The sequence below is a fragment of the Mesoplodon densirostris genome, chromosome X (assembly GCF_025265405.1).
Source record: "Mesoplodon densirostris isolate mMesDen1 chromosome X, mMesDen1 primary haplotype, whole genome shotgun sequence".
NCBI lineage: Eukaryota > Metazoa > Chordata > Mammalia > Artiodactyla > Ziphiidae > Mesoplodon > Mesoplodon densirostris.
The window spans coordinates 124,793,566-124,811,555 of record NC_082681.1 but is presented as its reverse complement, the minus strand read 5'-3'; the positions used below and the strand labels follow the sequence as shown (position 1 = coordinate 124,811,555).

Sequence of the window (17,990 nt, the reverse complement as noted above, 5' to 3'; positions counted from 1 at the left end):
TAGGAAGTCTCCAATAAGTGTTAGCTATTATTATTGTTGTTGTTTTTAACAGAATCAATCTAATTGAAACCCAGGTACAGAATGGTCTTGTTCCTCCGCAATCTGGTACAAGAAAGAAATCCCCACATGGTAGTTACAGAGTAAGCCTTTGAAGAAAGTAAATATTTAGAAGTCTAACTGCCTGCATCCATTGCATCCCAAATGTCTCTTCCATCTGCTGGATGGAGGAATAAACAAAAACACCTTTATTAGGAAACAGAGCCTTCCTTACATAATCAGAGGTAGAACTCTACATACAGGAAAGTGATCTCATTGACTTGAATCCATACTAAAGAGCAAATGACTGATACACACTCCCTTCCTCAAAGCAGGGAGACAGTGGGCTCCTACAGGGGGAGAACACAATGGAGGGGAAATTTTGATTCACAAAGGTGTAACTTCAGGATTTTACTCAGAGGTGGTCCTGCGTGGATCCACGATCTGTATCTGAATCTCTCTGAAGAAAATAAGAAAAATTATGAGTACACTTTGTAACATGGATCTTGATCCTCTGACTTGGTCTGAGTTTTAAGCTCCCCTCTTCCGGAGACAAGAAGGTCTTCACTGCAGACCATTAGAAAGCCCCCTGAAACCTTAGCTAAATTTTCTGGAAAGTGTGTTCTGGGACAATGGACCCCAAAGTGGAGTTCACTTCTACTTATTTTGATTTTTATTTAAAAATAAGGATGAATTAAAAGTTAATACTGTGTAGTATCCAAATTGAGGCTCACCCTCAATTGAGGTCACTGAGTCCACGTCAGAGGATCCCTTGTCATGTGCAGCTCAGGCAGCAGGAGTGGGGTTCCCCCCATGTACAAGTCTCAACAATGACCTTACTCTTCCCTGCACTTTCAGCTAATGGAGAGGCATTACAGACTGACATCTGCTTGTGCATGATCTAGTTTTAATTAACCTCCCTAAATGAACATTAGCTTAAAAATATTCCTGCCAAAACAAAACAGAGCAAAACAAAACCCCACAGATTGTAGATGATACTAAAATTGCAACTCCAAGAGAACAATATGAACATAACAGAGAAGACGAATTCCCTCATTCCTGATAGAGGCGCTAATCAGATATGACACATTCAATCCCATTGAAATTATAATTATAATAAAGTTTTTCCCATGACAACAGCATTTACTGTTAATAAAATATATACCACATTATTTTAAGATTATTATTTTACTACTTGCTCATCTTTTAAAAATTCTATATTTTAGAGTAAGTTTTCTCCCCAACCTGTTTATGACCTCTTGTATAATACCCACCCACATTCCACAATGAACATTTCCTAGATTTTGTTCTTGCTCTCTTTGTAGCCTATATATATGTAAAGTATATAATAATTATATATCTCTCTAGTATATATATTTGTTTGTTTGTTTTGTTTTATTTTGCTGAACTCTGGAAAGTAAGGTACAAACATCCTGACCTTTCACTTCTAAGTATGTTTGTGTATTTCCTAAGAACAAGGACACTCTTCTACATAACCCCAATGCTGTTATCATGCCCAATGAAATTAACAATAATTCCTTAATACCAAGTAATATGTAATCCCTGATCAGATTTCTTCCATTGTCCCCAAAATGTCTTTTATAGCTTTTCTTGCCCCCTAAATCCAGGACCAAATCAAGGCATATGCATTGCATTTGGCTATTATATCTCTTTTTTTCTGGTTTTATTATGATATAATTGACACATAACATTGTATAAGTTTAAGGTGTATAACATAATAATTTGACATATGACATATTGTGAAAAAGATTACTTGTTATATCTCTTTAATCTCCTTTAAGGTAGAATAGTAGCTCCCCTACATTCTTCTAAAACAATGATGTTGACTGTTTTGATGAATCCAAGCCAGTTATCTTGTAGAATGTGCCAGAAGTGGATTTGTCTAATTGTTTCTTCATAGTAGATTCAGGTTAAAAATTGGAGACAAGAACACTGCACAGGCAATGTTATGTCCTTCCCATTGCATTGCATAGGAGGCACAGGATCGCAGATTGTCCTGCTATCAGTGATGCTAAGTTTGATCAGGACCACATTATGAATTTCCTGGGCCCTTTGCACTTTTACCTTCATGGGATCCTTTCTCCATAAAACATATAAAAAATTATATTTTATAGTTGTATTGGCACAAAGATAAATATAATCCAAGGTGGATTATGTTCATTTTTTTTCCTGATTTTAAAAGAAATTAAAACATTTTCCCGAGCCTCTAAAGGTATCATGGGCCCCAGACCCGTGCCTGCCTAATGGAGAAGTTCGCCCTGGGTTTGACCACTTGATTAGACGGGTGACCTCTGTACCTCCCCAACATAAAGGTGCATTTTCCTTTTGTAATTAAATAGTAATCTGTGGGGAAACTCTTTGAGACTATGTGTATATCTTGTTCCCCGAAAACCTCTCCCTCAGTGGTTTTACTATTTTTGCTTGAATCAGTTATTACATTGAAGGTTGCAGGAATTATGTCCTGTTCAGGGATGAGAATACTGAGGTGCAAGGAGTCTGTGATTTGTCCAAGATCATAAAGCTAGTGGGTAGAATCACCATTAGGAACTAGGTCTCTCTGCTCCCAAATTCACATTAGGGCCCCAAGGAAACTAGAGTATATTAAGAAGAGTGAAAAAGAGCATTGGAGTTATTTCGCTCAGAGAGGAGAACAGAAAAGGATGACTGTAATCTGTTACATAACTAAAGATAACAGTTGATGGGTACCAAGGACCAGCAAACTCTCCATTTGCAGCGTAATAGCTCAAAGAAGATAAGACTCCATTGCTCTGGACTATAGTCATTTTACAAACCAGCTAATAATCGCCTCACATTTCTTCAGAAAAGTTCTTGGCGTTATTCTCAGGAGAAAATAAAGCCAATGTTTAATAGTCTTGTCAAATCTTATTAGGTATTAGGATTCTAATTTAAATGCCAACAATGTGTCAGTTACCCTAGAGAACATTTAGTTCATTTCGTTTTCTCTTCACCTCAGTCCTCTCCAGGTAGCGTGCATTAGGATTGTAATGGAGGTTTTAAAATATTGTTGTTCAACAATTCCCACAGACTTCGGTAGGTAATTATGAACAAATAGGGGCTGAAATGCTGAATCCTTAAAACTAAACAAACTGCCCGTGTTTGAATAAAAGACATACCTTTCTGTGGGCAAAGGTTTCCAACCCTGGGTGTGGAAGCCAGCTACTTCTACTTGCCAAGAATCCCTTTGACACGTTAATCTTGCACAGAGAATGTTTTTGACCTTTCCGGTGTTTGCATAAGAAAAATGAAGCACAGATGTTTTCAGAAGTGGGAAGCAATTGTCTTTGGCCCCATATTGTCAGAGGAGTGAATTGGTCATTCTGTGGAAGAATGACTCTTACTAGGTGTGCGAAAGTGAATCTGCTGTCGCTTGTTTATTAGAAGTTGAAAATAAAAGACACATCTGCAAGTCACATATTATTAATCTTAATTGATTAGCAAGTATTTGCTGAGCCTCTACTTTGAAATAAGTGGTAAGCGGAACAGGGGACCTGGAGCATTTTCAGTGATACAGAAAGAAGAGAAGAGAAGATATAAGCTTCTGACCTCAGGAACTTATGAGAACGTCAGGTAGAAAAGACATGCCCGGGCTTCCCTGGTGGCGCAGTGGTTGGGGATGCAGGGGACATAGGTTCGATCCCTGGTCCAGGAAGATCCCGCATGCCGTGGAGCAGCTGGGCCCGTGAGCCATGGCCGCTGAGCCTGTGCGTCCGGAGCCTGTGCTCCGCAATGGAAGAGGCTACAACGGTGAGAGGTCCGCGTACCACAAAAAAAAAAAAAAAAGAAAAAGAAAAAAAGAAAAGACATGCCCATGGAAAGCTAGCAAGCAATTCAAAGTAGTGCAGAGTAAGTGTAACACGAGAAGAGTAAAATTAGACAGGTTGGGAGAAGGAACGGGAATTATCGAGGCCTAGATTGATCAGCAAAAGCTTCAAGATGATACTTATAAGCTGGAATTTGGAAGGACAGGCTTCAGATGAATGGAGACTCTGGAATCAGGCATGACGAAAGGGCGGAGGCAAGAAAGTGATGGCGAACTTAAGAATAGGACATAGACTAGTCTCTCTCTTGCGTACAATCGAAAGTTGATGGCTCTTTCTTACAAAGGACCGCAAGTGGGGGATAATCTATGCGAAATGATCCTGGAAATAAAATCTGATGATGGCTTTAAATGACCACCATGTCTAATTGTTCTAAATAAGGCTCTTTTGTTGACAAAGAATGGTTGCCACTTAAACTAACTCAAGTGAAAAGGGAACGGGAGAATTGTAAGATTATAACAGAACACCTCTTGGACATTCAAAAGTAGCTTGTGGGCCAGGAACCAAGGACCCTCTGTAGGACTTAGAGCCACATCATCTCAGCTTCTTCTGCTTTTCTATCTGCCTCATTCTCTTTGTCTCACTCTACCTACTTGGCTTATTCATCTTGCACTGATCCCTCCCTCGATATCATAATATTTTATTTCTGTCATCTATGATTGACTAACTACATCCTCTCAATTTTTTAGTTTAAATGCTTAAGAGAAAGAGAGACTCTTTGGTAGTTGGCCAGGCAGTTTATTGGCTGGTTTCGATTATTGAGTATCCATCCTAGTCCAACCAGTCATCACTCTTAACGAGAACCGCCCAGTGGGGTCTCCCTTCTTTGGGAGCTCCAGGCAGAGCAGCCCAAACCAGAAGATATAGACTGCTATGTTCCAAGCTCTATAGAACCATTAGACTTCCAGGGAACAGTTGGTATGTTCCGTACACATCTGGGAAATGGCTGGTCTATTTTTCTCTCTCTAGGAAGGATTTGCCCAAAGCTTGCTTCTGAAAGAGCTGTACTATCCTGAAAAGAGCTGGTCCCAAATTGAATATTGACTTCACCACCTCTGAAGCCATCTGAGCTTCAATTTGTTGCCTGTAGAGTGGGGATAATAGCACCTACCTGTTGGAGTTGTCTGGAACATAAATGAGGTCATGTCGATGCTATTCTCTGCTTGGCACAAGGCAAGAGCTTAGTAAATGGGATTTCTGTAATTTCTTTGATATTTTATGAATATTCCATAATAGAAAACTGTTGGCAATGCATTTTTACTTATTTTTTAATTGTACAAATGATATATGAATATATCTGACTATTTTAAAGCAAACCCTAGATATTATATTATTTCACTGATAAATATTTTAGGGTGTGTTTTTGTTTTTTGGGGTTTTTTTTGTCTGCGTTGGGTCTTCATTGCAGTGCGTGGGCTTCTCATTGCGGTGGCTTCTCTTGTTGCAGAGCACGGGCTCTAGAGCACAGGCGCAATAGTTGTGGCACATGGGCTAAGTTGCTCCACAGCATGTGGGATCTTCCCGGACCAGAGCTCAAACCCGTGTCCCCTGCGTTGGCAGGCAGATTCTTAACCACTGCGCCACCAGGGAAGTCCTAGGGTGTGATTTTAATAAATAAAGTTTTTTAAAAAGCACAGAACAACAATACCACTATTATACCTAATACATTAAAGATAATTCCTTGATATCACCAGTACTAAATCTATATTTGATTTTCTTCAATAGTCTCAAAAATATCTTTTTATGGTTGTTTGGTTTGGATGAAAATCCAAAAGGAGTCTACATATTACACTGATATCAGTCAGTCTATAAACCATTTTCTCTGCTCTTTTATGCCATATATTTGTTGAAAAATGTGGTCATTATTCCTGTAGAATTTTCCAGTTCAGGATTTGACTCACTGCATCACCAGCCAGTGACCAAGCCAGGTGGTGATACAAGGGCTTGGCCATTTCCACCAAGACAGGACCCCTTCATTGGGCAATCTTTGCTCCTGAGCTTCCCATTGGGCTGGTGTAGGGTGACCAGCTGTCATGGTCACTGGGACTGAGAAGTTTCCCAGGGCATAGGACTTTCAGTGCTAAAACTGGGAAATGCCCAGGCAAACTAGGATGGTTGGTCACCTTGGCTGGTGTAGACCTTGTCAGATCTGCATCAGGGTCTGATAGCTCCCTTTGCCCAGTCCTGCCTCCTTCCCTTTCCCCACAGGTGTTCATCAACAATAAACTCTGTGTCCTCCTGACTTCACCTCAATGTCTCATTCCCAGAGCACTCGACCCACGACAGGGGCACATGTAGCACAGAAACAGGAAGGACCTAAATACTGCAAGAGAAGATGAGGCTGAAAGAGAGTAGGAGGGCGGGGGGTGGGGGGGGATTCATTTGATAATTACAGGGATGCTTCTGTGTATGACTTTTTCAGTGGACTGTTTGTTCTGCAACCTTCGAAAAAGAAAAGAGGCGTATGTAAATACTCAGTGACTAAATGTTTCCTAAACTGCACTTGAATACTCAAAATGAAGGCTTTGCCAAAAAAAAAAAAAAAAAAAGCCAACCTTCTTGTTCCAGCGTCCTTTGTTAAACATGCCTTGTTATTCATTTCTGTGATTTAAGAAGAAAAATAAATGGAGCTTCAGCTTTTCTGAGAAACATTCTTAAAATCAAGAAAGAACGTGGGCAGAATATTACTGCAGGGGAAAGGGAGCAGCATCCTTCAGGGCCAGGACTAGGATGAAGTGAGCCAGGTACTTGGGGTGCAACATTTAAGGAGGTGCTCGCTGTGAGTTCAGAGTCGGCACTTGCTTGAACCTGACAGTCAACGCCTCCTTAAGTATTGCACCTCAGGGGCCTCACTGGCCTCACCCTAGTCCCGGCCTAGGCATCCATAATAGTACTAGATAACTTCCCTCTTCCCTGCCCCAGGTACAAAGCCATCGTCCGGCCAATGGATATCCAGGCCTCTCATGCCCTGATGAAGATCTGCCTCAAAGCCGCACTGATCTGGATCATCTCCATGTTTCTGGCCATCCCAGAGGCTGTATTTTCTGACCTACATCCCTTCCACGAGGAAAGCACCAACCAGACCTTCATTAGCTGTGCCCCATACCCACACTCTAATGAGCTGCACCCCAAAATCCACTCCATGGCTTCCTTCCTGGTCTTCTACATCATCCCGCTGTCGATCATCTCTGTTTACTACTACTTTATTGCCAAAAATCTGATCCAGAGTGCTTGCAATCTACCCGTGGAAGGGAATATACACGTCAAGAAGCAGGTGGGTACTTAGAAGTGATGCATTTCCTCCTTGGGGATTTGATTCCTTGCGTTTCTTTAGGACTCCACTGACAAGTTCAGTATTTGGGTGGTCATGTTGCCTGATTCTGCAGTAGAAGAGGTGAGTGATCTGTGGCCAGATGGTAAACAGGAACTCCTAGCTTCAGAAGACTAGGCATGCAGGTGTTCTTTAAGAATCTTGTTCTTGGGCTTCCCTGGTGGCGCAGTGGTTGAGAGTCCTCCTGCCGATGCAGGGGACACGGGTTCGTGCCCCGGTCTGGGAGGATCCCACATGCCGCAGAGCGGCTGGGCCCGTGAGCCATGGCCGCTGAGCCTGCGTGTCCGGAGGCTGTGCTCCACAACGGGAGAGGCCACAACAGTGAGAGGCCCGCGTACCACAAAAAGAAAAAAAAAAAAAAAGAATCTTGTTCTCTTATTAAAGAGACCTAGGCTAGCAAGGTATTGAGAACCTGAAAGCTTTGGAGTATGGGTTTCTTTTTGAGAAAAATCTGTTGTTGTTTTTTAAAAAATAAAATGTTGAGGCTCATAGGAATGTGACTTCTTTAAGCTCCAATCACATTGTTTGGGTAGGAAGACAGTTACCACATGTGATAAAGCAGAAAGGGCAGGAAAACGAGGCTGGTTGAAGAAAAAGCAGTAGTTTGATTAAGATGGGTTCACATTGATTTGAGTTCAAATCCAGGCTTCCTGACTTACTTGCCCTCTCTGAGAGTCAGTTTTTTATCCATGATGAGGGTAATAACCTACATATTGTAAGGCTGTTGGAGGATTACAAGAGAGACACATGTACCCCCAGATGGCCCAGAGCGCAGGATGCCCTCCTTATGCGTTAGGCTCCCTTCCCCAATCCCCCTGTCACCCCCATCATTTCATCCTGTGGTATAAATGGTAGAAACCAGGGGCTCTGGCTTTGTCGTCTTCATCAGTTTTTGTCTTCTAGTCCAAAAGTAGATCATGTGGTATTTATGATGGAAAAGCAGAAAGACTCTCCCTCCTTTTAAAACGTGTAGCTGACTCAGTTGGAGGCTTCACCCTCTAAAATTCTTTTTTTCCCTCATCAATTATGGGGGGAAAATGGCAGTTCTCAGTGAAACTGTCTCCCTGCTTGAAAGACCTCTCAGTGGTAAACATCCATTGTACCCCAGATTCTTTATAGAGAACAATGTTTCCCCTTGCTGTAGCAGAGGGAGTTGGGAAAAAAAAGGGGATGCTCAGCCCGCTTTTGTCTGAGACCCTTCCTGTGTTATATAGGCCAGAAAAAACTTGAGAGTAAAAAACATAATAATAGGCAGTTATCTTGGTTTGGCGAATGAGGAAGAACAAAGCTGGCTGCTTTTTTAAGCATCAGAGGGAAGAAGAAATTATTAACTGTGGAGCCAAGAAAGACATGAAGTCATATGGCTGATAACTGCACCAATGCCCTCCTGAGGACAAAGAGGGCACTTACTAGAATTTCATTGTGCAGTCCACTCAAGCATGTAATCAACTTTGTTTAAAGAGCTCAGAGGCACAGTGGAACTATTGAACTTCTTTTCTGTGGCCTTGTGAGCCCGTCCATTTCCCTAATTCATTTTCCCCGTCTTTTGCTCTGCCCACATCTTTGTCTCTGTGTCACTCTCTCCTCAGATCGAATCCCGGAAGCGCCTGGCCAAGACAGTGCTAGTGTTTGTGGGCCTCTTTGCCTTCTGCTGGCTCCCCAACCACGTCATCTACCTGTACCGCTCCTACCACTACTCCGAGGTGGACACCTCCGTGCTCCACTTCGTCACCAGCATCTGTGCCCGCCTCCTGGCCTTCACCAACTCCTGCGTGAACCCCTTTGCCCTCTACCTGCTGAGCAAGAGTTTCAGGAAACAGTTCAACACCCAGCTCCTCTGTTGCCGGCCCAGCCTGATGACCCGGTCTCAGAGCACCGGCAGGAGCACCACCTGCATGACCTCCTTCAAGAGCACCACACCCTCCGCGGCCACCTTCAGCCTCCTCAACGGAAACATCTGTCACGAGGGGTACGTCTAGACTGACCCTTGACCCTGCCCCCTAGGGACTCCTGGTTTTGCCTTATGGCTGGTAAGGAACCCTCGCCTCTATTGTTGTCTCTGTACTGTCCGAAGACCCTTTGGCAGGCTCATGAGCAATGTGGGCGGGTTGGGGGGAGGCCCAAATGGGTCACTATTATGTTTGAAAGGCCCATCAAGGCCTGTGTTTTCCATTTCAACTTGTGAATGCTGCTTCTGACGCAGAGCAAACTTTCCCTTTTTTAGAAAAGGGAACAAATAGGAAATCATTATTTTAAGCATTAAACCCTGACATACAGATGTGCTCAACTAAGTCATAGAAACTATATGAACAACCAGATTTATATAGCAGAGAAATTGTACACTGAATTTGCACTTTGTGAAAGACTTCACCTTGTCATTTCTTTAAGCAGAAGTCAGTGCTTTAAGAAGACGATTTGAGTCGTTTTTCAGGAATACTTATAATCACAAACCAAGGAACTTTTTTTTACACTTGTAATATGAAAAGTCAACCCTAGGCGAGTCCCATGTATAAGGGACAGTCCCCAAACTGATAACACCGGTAGCCAATTTAAAACAAATCCCTGAGTGTCGATTATTTTTAAAAGACATTGCTGAGGACATAGGAGAAACACTCACCACATCATTTTAAGGCAAAAACACAACCAAACACACTGACACGTATATTGAGGTCCAGGTGTGGCTGGGGAGTGATAGCTCACACTCTGAATTCTAACTCAATGCAGGTCCTTTTTGCTGTTACCCAATTGCAATCATCCATGGTGCAGTTCCACCATATCAGAGAAATCCTTCGCAGGGAAAATTGATCATACCATCCATTCATCAAACATTTATAAAAGTGCATAAAGTATAGTATTTATTTTAGGCATATGGGTTTTCAGACAAATGTATTTACTTCTATTTCGCTGTCCTTGTCTGCTACACTGAAGAAGTAGTTTCACATGAGAAGAAAGGGATCATATTTGAGTGGAAATAGAAACATGTTTACATTTAATGTCTGCTTTACCTAAAGTCTGTGGCAGGAGATGAATTCAATGTCAGTAATATGTGTTTCTGTCTCAGTATGTGTAAGAAAGTTGCGGGGGGAGGTCTCAGCTTTAAGAACTGATTGAAAGACAGCTACAGATACATTAAGTTTCTACTTATGAAGAGTATTTATGAAACAGCCCATGTGCAGAAAAATACTGGACTTAAATCTTTTTTGTTTTCTAAGTGAGTAAAAGGATTTGACTCTCTTTCTTTAGATACCCTGAATCAAGTTTTTCTTGACTCAAGGACAGGCCAATTCTGACAGATTGCAAATGTGTTACCCCACTTTCAGATAAATCCAAATTCTGCAAATGTGCCCTCATGTGTAGCCCTCACACACTAAGGCAGTTTTAGTTCTGGTTTTCTCTATCCAGGTGAGATAGAACAGTCAGCTCTCTTTTCCACATGAGCTTTTTATAAGATTTTTTTGTCTTGATACAAGGAAGTGCTCACTGTCTGCTGAGCTTTAGCAGTTGGGACCAAGACTGTTGTAAAGATCTGTATTTATAATTGTATTAGCTGAAGTGAACCTCTGCACTTCTGTTTGCTACATGCACTTACATACTGTACACACCTGCTTTCCTAGTGCTCCATAATTACATGGGACAGTTTGAAAAGAAGACAGGTAGTATAGCTGAAAGAACCAAGATTTTTAGCTTGACATCCCAACTCTGTCATATACGTGTATATATATACATATATACATATATATATGTATATATATATGGCTATCATTTTTTTAAATCTCTAGAATGAGAGGACAGTCCCTTCTGTTGCTGAGATCCTCTGAGCCCATCATTGTTTCGATTTCTGACTCTTAAGCATTTATGTAGCCACCTGTTCACAGTTGCCCCATTTCTACCACCTTGGCAGCAACTCCTCTTGAGAATCCTTCAACCACCATTCTACACTCATGTTCCCAATAGTGGAATGGAAGGAGACAGACAATTCCATCGCTTTGAATAATTTGTATGAATGATATCCCGTTAGCTTGTTATGTTTTGTAATTAGAACTGAAAGAGATAGAAGAAAACACCTTGCTCAATCTCCTCCTTGTACAAAGAGTACTTTTCCTATTCACACTTCTTCAACCTCCACGCACCTGTTATCTTGAACTGCTACTCCACAATTTTACCCTTGGCTTTCTTCAAAACTCTTGAGTATAAGTGACTCCATACCTAGTTAGTTGCTAAAGTGCATAGCATTCTGGGTTCCTAGCATGACTTGTTCAAGCATCTCTGATCTCCCTGCTTCCGAAGACATTTTGGGAGTAGGACTTATCTTAATGCCTCCTTCAGTTAACATCATGGCATAGACTGTGTCTGGCCTCCTTTCTAGCTTCTGGATAAACAGGAGATCGATGTCTGGGTCTAGCTGTGTGTCCTTAGGCAAATCTTATCACCTCTTTGAGACTCCTCAGTGAAAAGGTTGGAGGAGGCCTTTGCCAGCCAGTGACCTAGAGGACTGATCAAATTATTTTGTGAATCAATTGATGGATTGACTCCAACTTTCTCACTGGGATGAACTCAGCCGGGCCCTTCTCCAGGGAAGTCAAATTTTTATTTCACCTCCGGAACCTAAAATCACGGTGAGGGAGACCCAAGGCCCCATGTGGTATCACCTCTCTGTTAGGGCTGAGTGTGGCAGCAGCTGGAGCTAAGACATTTCACTCCTGGCCTCCAAAGATAATCACGTTTAGAGCTAATGTCTTTGGTGAGGAAAAAAAAAAATCAATTTTGGCTGTGGAAAACCATCTGTGTTTATTCAGTTTATTCAGACACTACCTTTCAATCTATCTTAAATTGAGCCTCCCTGAGGCAGGCAGCTCAACAGTGACAGATTAAGCAATAAACAAAGCAGTCTTCCCACCAACGCTGCACGGCTGCTGCTCAGAGGGATTTTCCACAGCAAGAAGATCCTGGCCCCGCCCTGTTGTTGACGTGATGATTCCCCATAAGTGCAGATGGCTGAACCCTGTTCTTCTGGCTGCCCTCACTCCCCCACTGAGCCTGGCCTTCCGCCTCATTAATAAGCCCTGGATTTCCCTGCTTTGCCCCACAAACAATTTGGGTTCATCTTGAAGGCTGGAGAACCCTTAGATAAATAAACAGTTTAGAGGCTACTTCACACAGACCAAGTTCAGCTTGTTATGAAAATATATGTTAAATAGAAATAAATAAACTTGTCCACAAGACATGGGCACACGTAAGTTATAAAGTCTTCGTTTGTGCCCAAGTAGCCATTGGTTACTGGTTTCGGAGTCTACTCATGTGCCAAGTAGCTTCTGGTAATAGTGATTAGCTTTGTTTGGGGACTACAAGTTGAATGACACCCTCAATCTGTGGACTGCAAGGTGGCTAAGTCACTTTTCCCAGGAGCCAGATAGAAACGCTGGCCCCGGGAACGCGACTGTATCAGAGTGGAATAATTGTACACGCGGTGTTGTGATGAGATGGGGAGGTGCAAACTTTCTGGCCATCGTGCCCTTCACACCCACACCAGGAAGGAGTTCCCATTAAAGAGTAGCTTAGAATTAACCCTGGGTTGCTGAGAGGAAGGGAGCACATTTGAAACATTTGTCTAATATTTGGCTGAATTTTCATAAAATGGATTAACAGCTGAAGACAAAGGAATTAGTCACTCTCCTGGGACCAGGCTTTGTGTGAGCTAGTCAATGAAACCGAGCCCTAACAAGCTGTACTTCATTCTGTATCTGGTTGGTCACTTCTCTCAGCCCCAACCTCGACAACTCCGCCCCCCGCCCCCGACACACATACACGCCCAACACAAACACAACTATAATATCAAGCAACCTCTTACCATGATACTTGGCCTTCAAAGACACCCTTTTTTAGGAGCAATCAACAAACCGCACACTGAGAACAAGTTTTTCTCACGTAAAAGTTCACATTAGAAATGCATTCAGTGGAATTTATCTAAATTTTTAAAAAGTTGAAGAGCCCCTCGGTTAAAATATTACATGTTCACAATTAATTCAAAATATACTTTGCATTGACCTAGTGTTCATGGTCTACATTGCCTCATCTAATCCAAGCCTTCGCTGCTGACCAGAGAGCTGCTTTACATCCTTTACTGTGGAAATTTGTAAATGACATTGACTAGTGACCATTCACTATTAGATTAAAAGGCCCAGGGACCGGGCTTCCCTGGTGGCGCAGTGGTTGAAAGTCTGCCTGCCGATGCAGGGGACGCTGGTTCGTGCCCCGGTCCGGGAAGGTCCCACATGCCGCAGAGCGGCTGGGCCCGTGAGCCATGGCCACTGGGCCTGCGCATCCGGAGCCTGTGCTCCACAACGGGAGAGGCCACAACAGTGAGAGGCCCGCGTACCACAAAACAAAAAAACAAAAAGACCCAGGGAACTATGAGGCTGAAGCATGAAAGTGTGGGTATGGGACCAGATTGACGTTTAAAAAGATGATTTCATATGATTCAACGTAACCTGATCTCATTCATTCTCATAGCCCATTCTGTGCTATTGAAGAACAGTGCTGATCATCGCCATCCCAGTTTACAGGATAGTCTGTTGCCCCCCCAGGTGACTCTGTTTAACTTGGCATGAAGGGGTGAATGGAGTTGTCATTGGTTGCCTCAGGGGAGGCATACTATTGGGAATGGCATTCCTTGTCGGAATGGAGTCCTGTGGCTCTAGAAGTGCTGGAAGGAAGAGGCTCAACTTCCCCAAGCCCCGAGGACGTGCCACATGCAGTGCTGAGCACATTGCTGTTCATCCTAACCAGCACCTTGAAGAGCATTCAGAAGACGAAGCCAAGGCTCAGGGAGATCGCTCCACGATGCCAAGGCCACATGGCACAGCTGAATGACAGAGCATTAACCTGGGCCTGCATCTCTCTTATGTCCTCGTCCAGTCCACTGCTCAGTGTTGCTTCCCAAATCCAGCCCACGTGAGAAACTCAGTCCATGGAACATAATAGACCGTCCTGTTCCCTACTCTAGATTTTGTCCAAAGGCCTGAACTCGTGATAAAGTCAAAGAATATGCACAAAGGGCATCAAAGATGTTTCTAAGCATATAAGTTAAGGACTCACTGCAGGCAGAGGCTGAAATGCAGCACAAAGTAGGTGGGCGAAGAGGTCCCTTAGTTCAGTTACCCCCAGAGACACAATTCAGTTGCAATCGAAGGCCCTGGGAAGAATTTCCCACCTGGTTATGTGAGTAGCTGAGGAGAAAAAACCCTTGGTGAAGTGCCATGTTCAGAGAGAGGACCCCAGTGAGAGGAATCAGTCCAGGCATCCTTCTTCAAGTCAGGATTTGAAGTTGGCGAAAAGGTGTCAGGAAGAGGTGGAACCACCCACTTCCCCCTCAAAAGAGTAAGATATGACAGTGGATGGTTTCCTGGAGTCTGGAGACGCAGGCTACATGAATAGCCTTGAATAGAAAATGATCTCCTGGACTAAGGGGCCAAGTCATGGGCTCAGGTATGGACCTAGATATCTGAGTGCCCAGCCCTAAGTGCCCTGTTAGAATCCCAGACACCACTGTCTCTCTGCTCTCTGTGAGCTCACGTTCTAGAAAATAAGATTATTTTCCTTTTTTTACCCAAATTTAAATTTCATTCCCAGAGCTATATAATGCCATGGAAGGACTCACGTAATTTTATGGTCTTTTAAAAGGATCATTTTAATGGATAGTAAAACCTCACACACTGAACACCTCATTAATTCCCAGACAAGCTTGAAATTTTTGGTATAATCCAGGAGTTCAGTGTTCAAAGTACATTATATAATTTGGGCCTGTTGTGAATCTAAATTTTTCATCACTTTGCTTCAATTTTAGCTACTGATATTGATATATCAATATTGACCATGTACAACATTAAGAAAGTTAAACTGATTTTCTTTAAAAATGTTTTTTCCTTTAATTTGGGCTTAACTGATTCAAACATGACCTTTTTGCATCTGAGTCAGCAGGGTTTTGGGTAATAAAATTTGTTGAAATGGTCAATTTAGTGAGTTGTAAAAATACCTGGCACAAGCTTCTTTAATGTCATTTTCCATTTTGTTTTAAATATTATACTCATATTTTGTAAATTATAATTGTACTTGTTACTATTAACTGTAAATATTTATGACATTAAAAATGTGCTCTGTATTAAATAACTCGGAACAAGTTCCAGGTGTGGTACTTAGTGTAAATAATGTCATGGCTTGGCTTTGCCTAGACTCCTTAGAGTAATGAATTATTTATAAGAAATTCACAATAATAATGTGAATGATTCAGTTCCTTTTAAATGAGCAAACTTAACTGTGTGACCATGTAAAATTTTGTCTATGAATCGTGCTCATTCATTGTACTCTTATTTTTCAAGAAATGTTCCCAGTGCTATCACTGTACCTGGTCTGTATGACATTAAGTCAAATCCAGTGTAGTAAGCTGAATATTCAAGTCACAGAAGATAAGAAATGTGTTTTATTTCTTAATATAATAAAGCATAATTTATGAAATGGACAGATGCATGTATGCAATGTTCAATAAAAATATAGCTGTTGCATGAATGTAGTCTGTGGCTATATGCCCCATAGTTCCTTGGTTCCAGAACCATCTATCAACACACCAGAAGCACCCAGGCTACTTGTTGCAAAAGGCAGATTCCCCAATTCGATCCCTATTGACTCTGGAACATCTGAGGGCGTGGCCTAAAAATCTGCATTTTAAAGCACCCTAGGGGATTCCTTAGAACGTGAGAGTTTTGTTTCATTAAACTTTTAAAATACGTATTTAACTTTTGAATAAGTAAGCCATTCTCATGATTCAAAATGAAAAACACAGAAAGGTATTCAGTGAAAAGACACTAGGCTACTGCAGTCCCCTGTCCTCACAGTTCTCAGCATCCATCACCACCTTCCTCCAAAAGGTGGCCATTGTTATTAGTTCCTTACATGTGTATACCCCTGGACATTATTTATGCATATGCAAATAAATACAAATGTGTGTTTTCCTGTATCCCACCACTGTTTTACATTTTACAGAAATGGTAGCATATTATATGCATTGTTTTGCCTCTTGCTTCACTACACACTGTATCTTGGCGATCTTTCCATATCATTATATAAAGTTCTTCCTCATTCTTTCTTTCCTTTTTTTAAAAAAAATATTTATTTATTTATTTGGTTGTACCAGGTCTTAGTTGCGGCACGCGGGCTCCTTAATTGTGGCGTGCAAACTCTTACTCGTGGCACGCGTGTGGGATCTAGTTCTCTGACCAGAGATCAAACCTAGGCCCCCTGCGTTGGGAGCGCAGAGTCCTAACCACTGCGCCACCAGGGAAGTCCCCTCATTCTTTCGTACACCTACAGAGTATCTCCTAATTTATTTATCCTGTCTGCCATTGATGAACATTTAGGTTGTTTCCAATATTTTGCTATTACGAACATTGTTGCAGTGAATCACGTATATAATTTCATGCATGAGCAAGTGTTGGAAAAAAAATCCTAAATGTGGAACTGTGGAACCAAAGACCATGTATCTTAATAATTTTGACAGTTATTCCAAATTTTTCTCTTTAGGGCTTGAATACCAAAGTTTGAGAGCCTCTGCTTTCTGGGATAATCCTAATCATCAGAGAGCAGGAAAGCCGCAAAGGAACGACACAACAGCTGACCGCAAATGGGGGCTGTCCATGCTCCCTGCGCCCTAGGTGAGAAGGGGTAACCAGGCATGCCCATCAGATGCGGTCAGCCAATTCCTGGAGGGGCACACTGCCAGCCAGGCCCAGGGGCTCCAGCGTGTGGAGGTGTGTATAACCACCACCATGGGGTCATCTTGGGAGAAGTCTCTCTATTCTCAGGTATATCACCACCTCCCCTGCCACGCACCCCACCCCCATGAAGTATAGCACGTACACCCCCTGGTTAAATTGTAAATGTTCTGGGCCTCCCTGGTGGCGCAAGTGGTTGAGAGTCCGCCTGCCGATGCAGGGGACACGGGTTCGTGCCCCGGTCTGGGAGGATCCCATATGCCGCGGAGCGGCTGGGCCCGTGAGCCATGGCCGCTGAGCCTGCGCGTCCGGAGCCTGCGCATCCGGAGCCTGTGCTCCGCAACGGGGGAGGCCACAACAGTGAGAGGCCCGCATACCGCAAAAAAAAAAAAAAAAAAAAAAAAAAAAAAAAAAAAAAAATTGTAAATGTTCTCTGAAAGTGTCAACGCTTTAAATAGCTAAAAGTGATGATTCATATTTGTGCCTGAAGTAGACTCTGTATCTCTAGTTTTCCTGGATTACATGGGAAGACGGCAAGACAAATCTTTGAGGCACCCAGGGCATAAAAACCCAAATTGACATTTAAGACTGATCCATGTTAATTGCTCAGAGCTCCACCCAAAGCACAGGTGATTTTTCCTATTAGAAACTCTGAAGCATGCTGCCTACTATGTCAGAAAAGAAAGCTTTATTAATGCACAGATTGTAGTTTGAGAATTTAATATTCTCTTAAGAGTCATGGATTATTGGAGTTGGAAGACACCCCAGAGAATGCCCAGACCCACCCCCACATCTCACAAATGAGGAAGTTAAAGGAAAGTGTCGTGATTTGTGTTTCCACATGTCATCAGGCTTTGGGAAAATGAAAACTAATTGGCTTGGAGATGACATGGATGAGGAGAGGTCATCAGGCCCTTCTGCTAGAGGGAAGGTGAATCACGCAGGACTATCCTATAACACACCAGGCAGAGAACCTTCCTGTTCACTGGGGTCAATATT

The 17,990-nt window shown here is 42.5% G+C and overlaps 1 protein-coding gene across 1 annotated transcript in view; it reads left to right on the top strand.

Moving 5' to 3' along the window:
* Positions 1 to 9,206, top strand: part of GRPR (gastrin releasing peptide receptor) — a 30,528-nt gene extending 21,322 nt beyond the window's left edge. Inside the window, exons 2-3 of the mRNA XM_060087715.1 lie at positions 6,819 to 7,170; positions 8,817 to 9,206. Coding sequence (XP_059943698.1) covers positions 6,819 to 7,170; positions 8,817 to 9,206 — 742 coding nt within the window. The remainder of the gene's footprint in view (positions 1 to 6,818; positions 7,171 to 8,816) is intronic.
* Positions 9,207 to 17,990: the final 8,784 nt, after the last annotated feature.